General features: G+C 34.9%; 1 protein-coding gene across 1 annotated transcript; it reads right to left on the bottom strand.

The window, feature by feature from the left end:
• Window positions 1-13,273: 13,273 nt before the first annotated feature.
• On the bottom strand, window positions 13,274-14,922 carry LOC145105167 (GDSL esterase/lipase At5g55050-like). Its single transcript, XM_079042300.1, has 5 exons — window positions 14,673-14,922; window positions 14,373-14,509; window positions 14,003-14,224; window positions 13,645-13,894; window positions 13,274-13,497 (listed from the first exon to the last, which is right to left on the bottom strand). The coding sequence occupies exons 1-5, from the start codon at window positions 14,920-14,922 to the stop codon at window positions 13,277-13,279; spliced, it is 1,080 nt and encodes a 359-aa protein (XP_078898426.1). The 3' UTR covers window positions 13,274-13,276.
• Between the last annotated feature and the right edge of the window lie 3,000 nt (window positions 14,923-17,922).

The following is a 17,922-nucleotide window of genomic DNA, read 5'->3' as shown; positions in this document are numbered from 1 at the left end:
AGTAGAATTTTCAGTCTAAATCACTGCTTAGGAAGTGTGTACGGGCGTGAACGGGGTGTACGACCGTAGACAGGTGCACGGCCGTATACAGGTGTACTGCCGTAGACGGCCTCTTGAAGGGTGTACGACCCTTTGAAGGTGTACGGCCGTAGACTAGTGTGCAGTCACTGAACTTGAAGGTGTACGGCCGTACACTCAAGAACAAAGGTGCTGATTTCGACGAGAAACGTGTTCTAGATGCTCCGAAACAACCCCAAATGGTGTTTCTCGATGTTTTCCGGAAGGTTAAGGGTGTTTTTAGGGGTGTACGGTCGATAGTCTAGAGAGAAGGGGAGAGAGTGTCCGGCCAGAAGAGTGTAAATGAGGGGTAGGGTCTCGTATAAATAGGGGTTTTAGTGGTCGGTGGGTGGGGTCCACCCGACTCCAGTCGTACACGGGTGTACGGCCGTGAACTCATGTACGGCCGTGAACGCGGTCTCGTTCGAAGGAATTCCCGAAATTTCGCGTGGTTTTAGTTCCGACTCGAATATAGAACTCAAAATATATAATTAAATGATTTTCCAAACCAAAGGAAATTGACGGAACCCAATAAAATAAAATTTTATTAACGGAAATTAATTAACGGAAACTAGAAAAAGGTTCGGGTTGTCACATCATCCCCCGTTAGAGGGAATTTCGTCCCGAAATTCAAACACTGAATACAAATCATGGACTCGGAAAAAGATGAGCGTACTTCTGTTTCATTGAATCTTCACGTTCCCAAGTGAATTCAGGTCCCCGCTTGGCATTCCAGCGAACCTTCACTATCGGGATTCGGCTTTGTTTCGTTCGTTTGACTTCCCGATCCATGATTTCTACAGGTTCTTCGACAAAGTGTAAGCTCTCGTCTAGCTCGATCTCACCGAGAGGTATCACAAGTATCTCATCGGACAGACACTTCTTTAGGTTCGGCACGTGGAAGACCAGATGTACGTTGCTAAGTTCTCGGGGTAAGCGGAGTTTGTATGCTGCAGGACCAATCCGAGCGAGGATCTCGAATGGTCCAATGTACCTCGGATTCAGCTTTCCACGCTTTCCGAAATTTATCATGCCTTTCCAGGGTGAGACCTTCAAAAGAACACGGTCACTAACCTGGAATTCCAAGGGTTTTTGTCTCTTATCGGCGTAGCTCTTTTGTCTATCTCTTGAGGCCTTTAGTCATTCTCGGATTTGTACGATCTTTTTAGTAGTCTCTCGGATGATTTCGGGGCCTGTGAGAGTACTATCGAGGACTTGACCCTTGACTAGCTGCGTGTCGCCCACCTCAGCCCAGCACAGAGGGGATCTGCACTTACGGCGATAGAGGGATTCGAACGGAGCAGACTTGATGCTGGTATGGTAGCTGTTGTTGTAGGAAAATTCGACCAAGGGTAGATGAGTGTCCCACGACATGCCAAAATCGATGACGCAAGCTCTCAACATATCTTCCAATGTTTGAATGGTTCTCTCACTCTGCCCATCTGTTTGAGGATGGTAAGTTGTGCTCATATCCAGCTTAGTTCCAAGGGCCTTCTGTAGTGACTGCCAGAATCTCGAGGTAAACCTGCTATCTCGATCGGAGATAATGGATATGGGCACACCATGAAGGCGGACTATCTCGCGAATGTAGATTCGTGTCAGTCTTTCCATCTTGAAGTTTTCTTTGATTGGCAGGAAGTGGGCGGATTTAGTTAGTCGATCGACAATTACCCAGATGGCGTCGTGCCCACTCGGAGACTTGGGTAACTTAGTATTGAAATCCATAGTAATCTTTTCCCACTTCCAATCAGGTATTTCCGGCTGCTGAAGTAGACCTGAGGGCTTTTGATATTCCACCTTCACCTTGGCGCAAGTCAGGCACTTGGCCACGAAGGTAGCGATCGCTGCTTTCATGTTCGACCACCAATAGAGTTGTTTGAGATCCAGATACATCTTATCTGAACTCGGGTGAACGGAGTATCTAGTCTTGTGAGCTTTGTTCATGACAACCTCCTTGTACCCGCCGTACTTCGGGGTCCAGATCCGGTTCATGAAATAGTAAACTCCGTCTCCTTTGACCTCTAAGTTCTTTTCCATTCCTCTCAAGGCTTCTTCCGACATGTTCTCCGGTTTTAGGGCTTCCAGCTGAGCCTCTCAGATTTGATCGGATAATTGGGAATGGATGATCATTGTCAGTGCCTTCACCTTACGACCTGAATACTCCTTTCGGCTGAGGGCATCCGCTACCACATTGGCATTGCCGGGATGGTAGCGTATTTCGCACTTGTAATCACTGAGTAGCTCTACCCATCGCCGCTGTCTCATGTTCAACTTTTTCTGATCGAAAATATGTTGTAGGCTCTTATGGTCGGTGAAGACAGTACACTTGGTTCCGTAGAGATAATGACTCCAAATCTTTAACGTAAAGACCACTGCTCCTAACTCTAGATTGTGAGTTGTATAATTGACTTCATGTGTTTTCAGCTGTCTCAAGACATAGGCAATAACCTTTCCTCGCTCGATGAGCACACAACCTAGGCCCTGATTGGATGCATCACAATAGATGACGAAGTCCTCCATCCCTCCGGGCATGGACAAGATAGGTGCGCTGCATAGGGCCTGCTTCAACGTTTGAAACGCAAAGTCTTGCTTTTCTCCCCAACTAAAGGTTACACCTTTCTGAGTCAGGGGGGTTAAAGGCTTAGCAATTCTGGAGAAATTCTAGATAAATCTGCGGTAGTAGCCAGCGAGACCCAAGAATTGACGGATTTCTGTGGGCGTCTTCGGTGCTGACCAATTCACAACCACATTTACTAAACTTTAGTAAATCATGACGAATAGCCTTATCGCTCTTTGTGGTGGACCTGACCAGCGCACAACCAAGTGTACCCGATCTCCTAGTCCTTCACTTGACTCACATATACATGTGAACAAGGAATTAGTCTTAATTTTCCAAAGATGAAAAATTCTCATTCATCATACAATACAAGTTGCATGATTCCAAGTTTCTATCCAACTGAAACTTGGGTGATGAGAATGTTTCATTATTTGGTAAATTATGACACTACCACAAACGAAAGAATCAAATCCATTTTCCAATATTGCTATCAATGGAATCATATAAACAACAATTTTTCACAAATGCCACTGTAAGGATATTTAAAATAAATAAAATTAAAATATTTTCGCTTATGCGGAAAAAAACTTATCCTTACAATGCAAATGCATATGAAAACAATGTTGTTATCTATTCCTAAGCAATCTATCACAACTCTTAAGCAACAGCTCAATATTCTGATCACCGAACCATGCGATCGAAATCCATCTTCGTGATCAGAATCAGCATATTCTTCCTTTAAGCTTCCCCTTTTTTCTTTGATTCTTAAAACATCAAAATGCGATCCAGTCACATCATGTAATAAAAATCTCAAAATAGGAACTTAATAGAGTTAGATAGTGGACTTTACCCGAACTAGAGTCAAACTTTTGACTTTACCATCCTTATGATCTCTCAGGTAAATAGGGCAGCTTCGCAACCAATGGCCTTCCTTTGGAAATAGAGACACTTTGTTAATGGTACATGAGACTATCTCAAACTTAGTCTTTCTATTTACCATTTGGTCAACCGAGTTGACTATGACCTATCCCTTTCCATTGGGAAGAGAAAGTTTTTCTGGATTTCCAATGTTACCATTGTCAATGTCCATGGAAATTTGAGAAGTCGATCTTCCAATAAAATTTGCTTTACCAGTGCTCCAAATCATTGCTGATTCAGCAGCACCAAGCAAATTGGTAAGATCATTAAGGGTCATGTCATGGTCTGTCATGTAGTAGTCCTAAAGGAACTCACTATGTGACTTAGAAAGTGATTGAAGAACCTAGTCAACAACCAACTTCCTCAAGACCTTGACACCCAACTCTCGCGGCTTGTCAATATGTGACTTTATCTCTAAGATGTGAGCACACATAGACTTTCACTACAAATAAAATGACATATAGTGACACACATTTTTAATGGCATATGTTTGATGTGCCATTAAATCGCGTTTTTAGTGGCACTTTTTGTATGCCATTAAAAAACTTCATGTATTTTGTGACACATAATATTTTATGTCACTATTATTCGTAGTTATTTGCGGCATAATTATTTAATGTGCATCTAAAGAATTTTGTTTTATCAAAAATATAACTAAATGATTATTATAAAAATTAGGAAATTCAGTTATTTTATCAACATTTTATTTTTTATTTCTCTTGTAATTTGCACTAAATAGTTTTATTTATCTTCGATTGTGTTTAACTGTTGGGATTTCCTTAAAATCTCCCACCCTTTTAACCTAATAAAATACTAAAACCCAACTCTCACTCCCACTAACGTTGATCTAAACGCACCATAACTACCCTCTCTTCGTCGACACCGGATCATAGCTCCGTCTTCGCTCCACGTCTTTGTCAGGCTACGTCGCTACTTCATCCATTGCCGCTGCTGCATCCTCAAATTGATTGCACCGATAGATATCTTCAAATTTCTAATGTAGATTTGGAGGATAGAAGGAAGACCCAAAGGAATTGGCAGAGTGTGAGTTCTTTGGTTCTTTTTGTTTTGCTTTTATTCTATGTTGTTAATTTTTTTACTGATTTGTGTATGTGTAAACTCATTGGTTCCTAATATGAGGTTCCGTCTCTTTCTCTCTCAAATTGGTTGCATCCATGGATATCTTCTTCAAATCGGCTTCATAAAATTATTTTTATTCTTTCTTTACCCTTCTCCATTGCTTCATCGTATTTCTTGTCATAAAATAGGTGCTTTGGATGGAATTAGAGAGGTTCCTAAGGAAGGACTTGATCGGAATGATGATGAAAATTGGTTTGTAGAAGTTCATAACATGCTTAAGAAAAGTGCACATAAAGTGTTTGTAGAAATGCTAAAGAGAGAAAAAAAAAGGTGGTGAAACGGTTAAAGCCCTGTTGACTGACACTATTGAAACCGAGAGGTTCTTCACCAAGTTCCTCCAAAATAATGTACTCCATGAAATTAGTATCAATCCAAATGTATATGTTCTTTTTGCACATGATTCTATCTCATAAGGAGTTCAATTTATTCATTGGCTTCAAGATTTTTTCATATTTGTACAGGTAGCATTCAATATACTTTTAGGCATGAAGGTCCAGGGCAATTATGGTATTTTTCACAGTTTGGAATGAATCTCAAAGCTTCTCGACAATATCAAGGGTAACAAATTTCTTAATAATCACACAAAATCTATTGTCTTTTCACTTCACGATTCGATTTCTCTCATTAACCAACATTAAATCTTTGACCGCCCTCCTCTTGGTATAAGATATTCCTTTGACCATACCTACAATTATAATAATTTATATTTGAACTTTTAATAATTTGTCTAGTTGACTAATTCTGGTCAAATTGAGTGTATATTTGCATTAAGGGTATCCAACTGCTCTGGTGTGGTTTCTAAAAGCAAGAGACAGAAATGCCCCCAAGGCCCACAAAATAGTAAGCTCAAATTCATTTCTTGAAATTAATCTGTTATTATAAGATTTCAAATTATAAAATGTTCTCTTTTCAGCTTGCTGCTTGTTTAAGTTAGAGGATTCAAAATGAGATTGATAATATATTATTGGTGCTTTTGTACTATTTTTTTTATTGTGGTGCATGTTATATAACTGTCATATATTCATGATTGCCATAAATGTAACATGATAAGTCCATGCAACATATTAACTTTTTTTTTGTTTATCTATACAGAAACCGATTGTTCCTGCTGACTTTTATAGAGGAGTTCCTGATTCACAACTTTTAGGAATGTCATGTTACACAAAAGAGGTACTCATCTTCACCATATTTGTCAATTTTATCCCCAAAGAAACATGGTAATTAAAGATTCCAATGTGATCTTCATTGACTATTGTTTGGTTTTTTTTTTTTTGAAAGAGATATTGTTTGGTTTCTTGTTAAAGGGGCGACCTGTTTTTGCTGTTGGTGTAGGGCTAAGCACATATGATAATGCCTCTGTAAGACTTATAATTAATGTATTCCTAATTATTATTATGAGACTCCTGGAAATGTGTTTGGTTTTGGAAAGAGGGTATATTTGTATTTTGTTGTGGTATAGGCCACATGTAAACATTACATGTTGTCACGTTCCAAGTTTTAATGCAACTAGTATTCTCTTCAAAGAATTAATAAGTTGTTTCATAAGAGAGTATTAATTATAGTATATATTTACATATTTATTTACCACTAAAACTCTTTTCCTTTTTTAGACTCATTACTATGTTCAATAGCACATCCTAGATACAGAGACCGAATATTATTGTTAAGTATTTAATTACAACAAGCTATGTGGACGAAAGTTAATACTATTATATTTATAGTTAATCCAATTTTTCTTTTTTATTTTATTTTATATTATATATAAACATTTCTATAAATATAAGTAGCATAAATTATAAAGCTCATGAATATTTCCGGAATTCTGGTCGCAAAATGTGCCACAAAACATTTTTATGTATTGTGACAAATGAAAAATGTTATTAAATTATTGAAATGTGTAACTAAAAGTAGCATCAATTCTTGAATCAAACTAGCCTTTAGTGGCACAAAATATGTGCCACAAAAAACTTTTTTCTATTGCGACAAATTCTAAAGTGCTACTAAAAACTGAAGTGGCAAAAACAAAAAGTGTCACTAAAGGTTTTTAGTGGGAGCGTTTCTAGTGGCACTTATTATGTATGCCGCAGATTCTTTGAAAAGCCTTTAGTGGCATATTTTTGGAGTTTTAGTGGCACTTTTGTATGCCACTAAATGACATATTTTTTGTAGTGTTTGCTTGCCATTAGGGCTTGAGTGACCTTGAACTTTTCAAGAACTTGTGGGTTAGGGAGAATAATTGGAGGAGGTGGAGGAATTGAAGTATGATTTCCATGATCCAACCACGGGACATCATCTTCATTAGGAAAGCTTGTTTCAAGGGATTTGGGAAGATCATAGTTGTCTGAACTAGACAATGGGAGAAATTCAAGTTAGTTGATTTAAGTCCTTAATATAACACCCAATACGAAATATTAAGGCTAGGACCCAACACAATATTTTATAACATGGAAGAGGGATGTCGTAATCCAAGCTATAAAATATTTGAAGGTGGGCGAATGACGATTCACCAATTTCCACCATGAAAAACGAAATAGGAATTAGGTTTTAATTGGTTTGAAACTCCTAGATATTTTGAGATTCATTGAACTATTCAATGGCATGTTTAAATCTCGATTGTGCCCTCTCAAGTTTGTGACTGGGATGCCGAGGATCACAAACAAGGTGTGAATAACCATGCAAATTGACTTGGTACCCTTAATATTTATCACCTAATCGATGTGCCGGTTACCCACACGCGCTCCACCGATCTATGATAAACATTAAGTCACCATTTTCCACTCTCACTAGTCCATGCTAGTGTGCCGGTTACCCACACACGCTCCACCGTCGACTTGGTAAGGTACAAAGTGTAATTTCATGGGTTAGCACCAAATTCACATTTTCCTAAGTAACTAAGATTGTGAATTTATAAGTATTTAGTTACTTAGTATTTATCATTATACTTTTAATGAAGGGAGAATTATAGTCGTGTCAAACCCGTTAGCCTAAAGACCCTCCACCAGTCAAGGAAGCGTTGGGTGAGAGTGGACACCCATTAAACTGCCATTTTATAGGCAGTAACCTTATACCCCCCATATAGACCGGCTTCGTGAATGAGGCCTACTAACGGTAAGACTGACTATGTTCTTATACATATATATATACATATATATATATATATATATATATATATATATATATATAACTATTAACTATTAATATTATAATAGTATAAGGGTTGAATTTTAACTTTTAAAATTCTAAGGGTTTACTTGGAATTAAAGTATTTATGGGGAGAAACTTTACAAATTCCAAAACTTGAGGACAAGTTTTGAACAATTCAAAAAATTTTGGTTTCCATAACTTATGAGTTTAAAGTAGTTTTAATGAAAAAACTTTTCAAGTTCCATAACTTGAGGACAAGTTATGGAAGACTTTAAAACGTTAAAAAAAATGAGACTCTTCATTTTCATAACTTATGGAAATCTTATGAGTTTTTAAAAATCATAAATGAGACTTTTCATATAACTTGAGTACAAGTGACAAAAACACATTTTATGAACAACGTTTAGATCAATTTGGATCGAAAACAAATTATCACATAATTTGTTTATTAATCTAAACTAACTCATAAGAACAAGATAATTCAAATCAAACAATTTTCATGTATTTAGCCTAACCACTAAACTAATACAAAACATGAATCTATTGACAATTATCTTTTGAATTAGATTAGCATGAACATTACCACATAAAAACAGGTTTATAAGTTCAAAACAGCTTAGAGTAATGTTCGTAGTCCAATTCCAGCCAAAAAACTCGAAGTTATGCTATCAGGGGGTCCAACTCGTCGAGTGCATGAACCAACTCGACGAGTTGGATGAATTTACACATGGACTCGTCGAGTCCCTTAATGGAATCGGCGAGTCAGTTGTCCAGACAACACAAAATTCGATTTTTAAGCCTTTTTTCAGCAATTTGTATCAAGTATAATTGAAAACAACCCATGAATCTGATACCACTGTTGGGTTTTAGTATAATACAACATCCTATGGTGCACATACAACCCTAAATACCTTGGATCTATGTTTTCACTAATTATACATGCAAAGGTGTTTCCAAGGTATTAAGCCTATAACTAGCATGCAAAGATGTAAACTACACAAGATACTAGTTAGTGTAACATACCTTTTATGTGGCTGAAAGCCTTGATGTATTTGGCCTTAAGAGCTTAGCCCCAATATTATGGAAGCCTCAAATGAAGTCACAACACATCAAGGACAAAGGAAGAACTTGAGAGAGAATCTTCATGCACCCAAAACACCTCCATGAACTCCAAGAACATGCACACACACATAAGGGTGGCCGTTTTAGGTCAAGATGCTTGTATTTATATGTGTGGTACTTCAAGGGTCATGGGTATAACCCAAATCCATACCCATGTGTTTTATGATCCATGGTTCATGTGGCCCAACTCTTTATGTATCCATACATAAACTTGGTCCAAAATGGATCATAAGCCCAACACATATAAATATCACTAATTACCATAATTAGTCCCCATAGATTTAATTAATCTCTTTTGATCACTAAATTAATTCCAAATTAATTCTTGATCAATATTAAAACATATGATTTCATATTAATATATTATAGCTTATAATATATTAATAAATCATATACAACCTCTTCTCTCAAAAGTCCATCCTAACAAATTGTCCTGATGATATGCAACCCAAATGGATCATGCTACTCGCGGGTCGAGTTCATACCAATAATAGTTATGGGCTTAGACATCTAATCCAACACATATAACCACTATAACTTAGTTCACTTAAAACGTGTATCTATAAGATTCTCTAATTCTCCAAGTACATACCAAGTTAAAAAGTATGAAAAACAACAACCACTAAAGACCCCAAAGATTACATTATAACACTAGTTTACCGTAATTTTCCTAACTAAACCATATGCCTGAATGAATATTTAGCCCTGAAAAAGCCAAAAAAATAAAAATACAAAAGAAGAAAGAAAACACACACATACACACGTAAAGAAATCACTCACTAAACCCATAATCATAGATTTGGATCATACATAAAGCTCTGATACATAATCTATTTTTATTTTGACAGTAATATTGTTGGTATTTTACCTTTTAATTGTATCTATCATTTTATCTAAAAAGTTAATTTAAGGAAAAACCAATGATCGTTGGCATAGGCAACTACATAAGTACTTATTACATATATAAACAAATAAAGACAATCACAAAATATTTAAGAATTCAAAATTTCAAAGATGTTTTTTCTTTGAGACATTGGGTCAAAAACCTTGTAAACGTTATTTTATTAAGCTTCACATTGATGACTTTATCTAAATTCTTCATCCAAAAATCTTTTCAAAACTAAAAAACTAAAAAAAGAATTGATCTTAGTATTAAATCTCATAGATATTGGAGCTTAATTCGACAAAAAGATGAAACCAGGGTTTCAAGAATCACAAATCGTAACTATATTTAGGTTTTATCATAACAAATCAAAGAAAAATTGAACAATAAACATCAACAAATAGCTCTGATCGAACCAAAATGATGCTAACAATAGTAGAAATTAGAAACAAAAGTTTACATGCTTCCATAACTTGAAATTGAACCAAAACGAAGCTTAAACACAAGGAATTGAAAACCATTACGAGACCAAATGAAGGTTTACATGAAGGATTCGCAGTTTACCATGATAATTGTACAAGAACTTAGATAAAAAAGAAGAAAACATCAGCTTCAATGTTTGTCCAATGCACTAGAAAGTAAGTTTCACCAGTATGCCCATAAAACTTTTACATTAAGAGGAAAACCACATAAAGTGAGGTTATTTACAAAAATGCCAACGTGTTCACAACTAATTTTTTTAAAAAATTAGAAAAAAAAGCACAACCACTCATTTCATTAGAGTCCTCACCAAAAATAGATTAAACCTCAACTAACTCTCTCTCTCTCTCTCTCTCTCTCTCTCTTTCTATATATATATATATATATATATATATATATATATATATATATATATATATATATATATATTGGTTTTTCTTCTAGATTAAACCTCAACTTTATTTTTTTTCTAGAAAAAGCTCTTACATATTTTTTCCCGATTTAGTCCTTATAATTTTGCTTTTTTGATTTACCCTTACATTTTCATTTTTTTTCCCGATTTAGGCCCTAATTTTTTCATTTTTTTTAATTAAATTTCAACTTTATATTTTTTTCTAAAAAATTCTTACATCTTTGTTATTTTAAAAAGTTTTCTTGCATTCGGTTCCGTAACTTCATGACATATGCTCCCATCTTAATGTTGGTTTGGAGTAAATCTAGAGAGATTGTGTTGTAACCTTATTGCTTGATGGTTGCATATATTTCTCTTCCACGTGGCATCATCGATGTGGAGAAGAATGTTGTAGGCACATGTAATCATCTAAGAAAGTTCAACCCAAGATGCATAATAATCGTCATTATGATCATGGGTTATTCTCATTAGGAGTCATAGGGTTCGATAATGGAAGAAGAACAACCCCTCCCCTCTTCTTCTTCTTCTCACCAACGGATGCTATCCCTTTTCTCTTTTTGTCTTTCTCATCTTTCATCATAGAACTCTATGACTCCCTAATGAGAATGAGAAAAGTCAACGATAACAACTTTTACCCTTCCTTCGCCACAAGCAACATAAAAAAATTAATTTAGATACCTCTTGATTACACTAATGATCATTGCACATCTTGAAGTTTTCTGTATCATTAGATTTACTCAAAACTAGCATGATTCTATGAGCATGTGCTATGGAATTATGGAATCGGATACAAGAAATATTCTAAGATAACATATATGTAAGGGTTTCTTTAGAAAAAAAAAATATAATTGAGATTTAATCCGGAAAAAAATGTAAAGGCTAAATCGACAAAAAAAATGAAAATGTAAGGGATCTTACATATGATTGTTTTTCGTTTTGCAAAATTGTGATCATAAGATCGAATCGGATCGTAAGATTTTAACCAAAAGTATTTTAACTCATAAATGTTAACCATTCGGTTAACGATAAATTGTTTAAAACTTAAAAAATACATATCCAATACAGAATTTAGTGATAAACAATTCAAAATTGGTATTCTACATAATTAGTCAATTAAAAAATATTATAATTTCGTTTTAAAAATATAGTAACGATCCTACGATCTTACGATAAATTCTAAGATCTTTTGATCCGATCCTACCACGATCTTACCGAAAAACGATCACAGTAAGATCATAATCGTTTTACCTAGTTAGGATCGTAGGATGCTACGAAACTACAATCAAATCGCGATTTTAACAACCTTGTTTCCACCACCTCCTTTTTTATTTATTTTTCGACAACTGCTTCTCACACCTCCACCTTTGGTTTTGTTACAAATTTTGCACCTAATTTATGATTTTTTTTCATGGTCTTCCCCACTCCAACTTTAGTTTTTTACAGATTTGATCTAGATTAAAATATTTTTTATATTTTTCCCCAACTTTCACTTATTATAATATTTACGTGACCTTCATTTTTACGTACAATTTCCTCAGTTTCTTTACAAACTTTTTTTTTTCTTTTTTTCTTTTTTTTAAGTTTGTTTTTTTTTTAAAAAAAAAAAAAAAATTCTTTTTACAGCTTCTTTTAAAGTATTTTTACTTTTATTTTTATATGGGTTTTTAATATTTTTTGTTTTTACAAACTGACAGTCTATTTCCCTTCGAAAATTTTACATGACAAAATTTCCGCTACGATACTGTAAGGGGTCAACGATTAGGAGGCAACGATTGGGGGTGTCGATTGAAGATCAGTAGAAGCGAGTGGGGTGTCGATTGAAGATCAGTAGCGATTGAAGATGAGTAGAAGCGAGTGGAGGTGTGTCGATTGAAGATCAATAGAATGTAGAAGATAATGGAAGATGTCGATGAAAAAATAAGAGGAAAAGAAGAGCACGTCTGATCTTACGTCAATCTTACCTCATTAAGGGTATTATAGGTATATCAACTAAAATTAAATGGAAATAGAGAAGGATGACATGTGTCATGATTCTAATGGGTAGGCATATTAGTAGGAAGAAATAGTAGGAGGTAATTTAATTTCTCAACCTAAAAATATCCATCTCCAAAATTAGATAAATAATAAGAAACAAACTGATCATATCCAAAACAAAAAACAAACATATTAGAAACAAATCAGATAAAACCCGATCCACCAAACAAACAAACAAAATAGCCCATAAAAACTTATCTTCAAACAAAACTGACAAAGATCTTAGGATTCATATATATATCAGAAAAAAAAAAAGCAGCAATAAACCCAAATTAGTGGTGACAACGTCAGTACAACGGTGGTGCAACCATGTCCGTGTATAGAATGTGAAGACGAGAGGTAGCATTACCATGTTTGTTTCTTTGTGTGTGTATATTAAAATTGAAATTAAATCGATCACAATTGGTTTGATACAATAATAAAATACGAACATAGTTCACTTATAGGAATATATGATCATAAGTCGTTTGATTTAATTGCAAATATTCTGTCACATAAACTTAACTAAGAATGCCATGTAACTAACTAATCAATACGCGGCCAACTGAGCAAAATTAATTGGGGTCACAAATTGCGGTCCACCGTTGTATAAAGTCGTAGCTGCAAGCTCGGAAGCATATTGCGTCGGATGGTACAAGTCCCAAAATAGGTACGTGTCTCGATCTGAACATAATTTTGCTTGCGGTGTACAAGTCTTTTCTGCATTCAACAACCCTTCTCCACAACATGCCGTGTCAACTGATTTGAAATCTACAAAAAAATAAATAAATAAATAGATTTTAACTTGCTAAAATCAACATTCGTTGAATGTATTTGTTTTTTTGTCATGGAAAGTTTCCATGGTGTTTTTAGACCAAAGAGTGTGGCAACTCGCAATGGGTTTATGTTTGTACTTACTAAAGAGTTTTGGATGATTGATAACATTGATTGTCATTTCGTATGAATTGCCTAGTGCATACTTCAATCCTGACAACTTGGAGGTGAGTTTCTTTAAGAGGGCATCAAGCGATGAATGAAAAGCTCGAGCAAAAGTATTTTCAATCTCCAAACATCCACCAGTGGAATTGTAAATTCTCTGTGATGGGCAACATCCGATTGGTGGTACACTTATAATCCCGAATTTCCTTGCTCCGAGCTCATACAATGCCTTGTATTTAATCATTTTTTGTTTGAATTAGTGATGCAAAATCCGTCGCCAAATACATTTATGTGTTTTGTTATGATGTTATGGTTAGAATGCTTTGTAAATACTTACATTTATGTGACACTCGTATGCTGCCATTAAAGAACCAATGAAAACAAGAGGATCAACCGTGCTTCGTTTTTCAAAATAGCCGAAAATGTCGTTGCTACCGACACTGATGGCGATCATGGATTTGGCTAGCATGTTCTTTGCCGCATCTTGACCCTTTACTAGTGTCAGATTGCTACAAACAGTCTCAAATTGTTTGATTTGGTCGGACATAGATACAATGTTCTGCTCACATTTTGATCGTATACATTAGAGAAAGACAAAAAAAATATGCAGTAGACATGCGGTCGTGTGACTGCACACGACCGCATCACCTGTATAACCATTCAGTACATGAATAGTTATACATTATGAAAATTACTAACAGACCTACCAATTCTTTTCCTGTGACATCTAGAAGACCGGATGCTCCAGAGGCGAAATTTATGCCACTGAACATTCGGTTCGTAAGTCCCGCTTTTTGAAGAAACAAGTATGGTTGTGGGCTTCTTTGGCGCCCCATTAGCTTAGCTGAAATCAACCCCAATGCAAACAAAACAAAATAAGGCGATGTGTTTGATAGTTGCTAAAGAATATTTTCCAAGTATCATTTGAAATATGAGTATATCCATATATTGAATGTTTTAAAAGAACATGTTAGAGAATATAGAATATTGTTGGTAAAAATACTAACATAGAAAATCGGCGCTATTGAAACCGTTGCTAAAGCGTCCCGTAGGTCTTGAATTGAGAAAATCAATCCCATTGTGAGGAAAATCGGCCCGTATTTTGGTCATGGGCAAGAAAGAGTTTGTTCCCACATCAGCCGTTGAGTCACCAAATATGAAAATTGCATTGGAAGTCTCTGTGGCATCTGAAACTTGAAAAATGGTGACAAAAGTTCCCACGAAAAGGAATAAAAAAATTGCTGACGTTTTCTCCATCAGATTGAGATTAGTAGTCATGAGAATGATAAGAGGAACTTATGCGTCATTTATAAACATCGATTAAATATAAGACAAAGGTATGATCGATGACTTGGTCATGCGAGTTGTAACAATCTATGAAATTTGACAACGTACGTGAAATAAGACAATTACAAAATATTACTACTAGAATCAAATTTACTAAAATACCCTTAGTTTCAACATTATAGTTCTATTACAAAAAGAAATATCCGGCTAAACCAAAGAGAATGAACATTATTTCGATGTTATATATCCTTTTTGATGAAGGGAAATTGCCGGCTAAAATAACGAAAACGAAAAAGGTAAAACTGACATATAAGTTTGATATTTATGTATCATGTTTGCCGTCTTGTTAATAAATAAATATAATGCAAGATATTTTTTTTTATAAAAACCATTTTTGTAATGTAATACTTTAGAGCATCCACAATGAGGAATTTAATGAAAGAGTTGAATGAGGTGGAATGTTTATTTGTCATTCAATGGATACAATTCCACCATTGCGAAATGCCACCTTGACATTCAATGAAATTGGAGTTCAATGACCATTGAACTTTTCAATGGGAAAAAGGAAAGTCTTTAAATCTTTAAATAAATATTTTTTTAATATGTTCCATTGAACTTATAGAGTTTAATGCATTGTGGGATAAAAATGAATAGAATTGTATGGAATAGTGAATGATGATGTGGCAATCCATTGAACTCTATAGAGTTCAATTCATTGTGGATGCCCTTAAAAGGCAAATAACCAATAAATCAATGTAGTACGACCAAAATCTGGTTTAAGCATCACATTTTATTTTGTTTTTTTATATAAAAACCATCATGTTTGTAAAAAAAATTCCAACATGACCACCGTGACATTCTGTTGTAAGTTCAAGCCACCAGATATTTACATATTTTTATGATGAAGCCACAATAACAATTTTTTTATTTTATATTTTATTTTTCTAATGAATATATTTTTCTGTTAGAAAAAATATAATTAGAAAAGATTGTTAAAGGTTGTATGTTGTTTACCAATTGGTTAAAGCATATCAGAAGGCCTTTTGCCTAATGATAAGGAAGACTTTGCAATAGAGAAGTTATGAGTTCAAGTTTCATTTGAGAAATAGGTGATAATGATGAGTAAATTAATTTTTCGTTTCAATAATGTCACACCCCCGAACCAGACGGCGGAAACGTCCAAGGGCTCGTGTAACTTAAATTGAAATATCATCACAATGCATATACATGAAACATAACACCATCATCACCAACATTACATAGTACAACCATCATTGTTTACATCAAGTACATTGTTTTACATTACAACTTCACAGAACATAAATTGTTTAACGATTGACATTGCACAAAAGAAATTTCAGAAACACGCTTGATGATTCTTCATTCTAACGGTTACCTGAGAACACAAGTTATTTTGAAAACGGTCAACATATATAATGTTGGTAAGTTCATAAGCATGTTTGATATAAAAATAGTTTGTATTGTTTGTAAAACCCAGAAAATCCGATATTTTCTGTAACGAAAACTGTTTACAAAAAAAAAAGGTGATGATCCCATAAGTGTATATGTATGTGATTTCAAAACATGTAACAATTAATGTCTTTCATAATTGTTCCTTATATTGTAGTTGTTGTATGTAAAAGTGAATAATGTCGTTCCCTGGAAAACCCGATGTTTTCCAATTTAAATAGTATGACAGTTTTGTATTATTGTATAAATCACTTTGCATCGACACAGTGTATGAATATGATTTCCCATGAATACTTAGATGGTAATGGATCTCTATGTGAGTCGTTATAACCATGCATAATAGTGACTAATTCGCCTGTCTTGACATTTTTTTCCAAACGCCGGTTTTGATCAAGATTTTTTCACCCTAGACTGGCCGAGTCTAACTGTAGCGAACAGCTCAGGTGTGGGGGAGTCACCCTCGTATAGATCTATACACAAACTCTCGCCTTCCCTCCAGGAGACTCTGGTTATAACTACAGGCTACGACCGACACTTATTGGTGCCAACCGATAATTCTCACTAAATCCCTATTATTACCCCATGAATTTGAATAACATTGATTACAACCCATTTGATGTTTACATGAATATGAATAAAGCCTAACAACCACGAAAAATGACAACTGTGACCCACTAATCATGTATGTTATTACAGACTGTCGAGTATGCGACGGACACGTTAGCCCATCAAGCATATGATAATTGATTTGGACCATAGTAGCGATGCAAATGGGCCACGAAGGCCCAATAGCATGTAAAAGCTAATGGGGGTCCATTCGGCATGTAATTGGGTCACCGGATGCCCAATAAACATGTGTTGATTATATTGGGCCCAATAATCGTGTAACTGGGTCACCGAAAGCCCAATAAGCGCGAATAGGAAACATTGGGCCCAACCGTCGTATCATTTATAGGTTTATCGATATAAGTTGTGGTATGGGATTTGGTTTACACTTAGTGTTTACTTTCGATGTTAAATACTCAATGTTGGTTTATAACGATATTCTTAGTTTTTATAAAAATACCATTTTTAAACCTTCATGTTGTAAAAATTTATATCTTTGGTCAAATTGTTTAGAAATTTACATATTTGGCCCAAAATGTTTATTTGACCATTTGAGTCCCTTTTTCATACAAAGTTAACCTTTTCAGCCCTTAATGGTGCAAAATGACACTTTTAGTCCTTTTTGATGAAAAATGACATTTTAGTCCATTTGATTACTTAACTTGGCATTTTCGGCCCAAATAAAATCTTAAATTATAATTTCTGCCCAAAATACAACTTTTGACATTTTCAGCCCTTATTTGTTAAAAATTTACATTTTTGGCCCATTTGCCGTAAGTTTTACACTTTTGGCCCAAAATCTGAAAACTTTGCATTTTTAGTCCAATTTAGCAAAAAGAGTCATTTTCATCCCCTGAAATAGTTTAATTATGTTTTATACTCATACTTTTATGA

This window comes from Lactuca virosa, chromosome 4, assembly GCF_052849685.1.
Source record: "Lactuca virosa cultivar CGN04683 chromosome 4, Lactuca_virosa_CGN04683_v6, whole genome shotgun sequence".
Taxonomy (NCBI): Eukaryota; Viridiplantae; Streptophyta; class Magnoliopsida; order Asterales; family Asteraceae; genus Lactuca; species Lactuca virosa.
Note: the sequence above shows the minus strand (reverse complement) of the source record. Positions and strands in the feature narration are given on the sequence as shown.

What these genes read in the sequence shown, in the direction of transcription:
- LOC145105167 (XM_079042300.1), bottom strand. Translation starts at nt 14,922, where the DNA reads ATGGAGAAAACGTCAGCAATTTTTTTATTCCTTTTCGTGGGAACTTTT. An exon ending in CATACGAGTGTCACATAAAT is followed by an intron (nt 13,895 to 14,002) that starts GTAAGTATTTAC and finishes ATTAAATACAAG; the next exon opens with GCATTGTATGAGCTCGGAGC. An exon ending in CAATCATCCAAAACTCTTTA is followed by an intron (nt 13,498 to 13,644) that starts GTAAGTACAAAC and finishes ATTTTTTTGTAG; the next exon opens with ATTTCAAATCAGTTGACACG.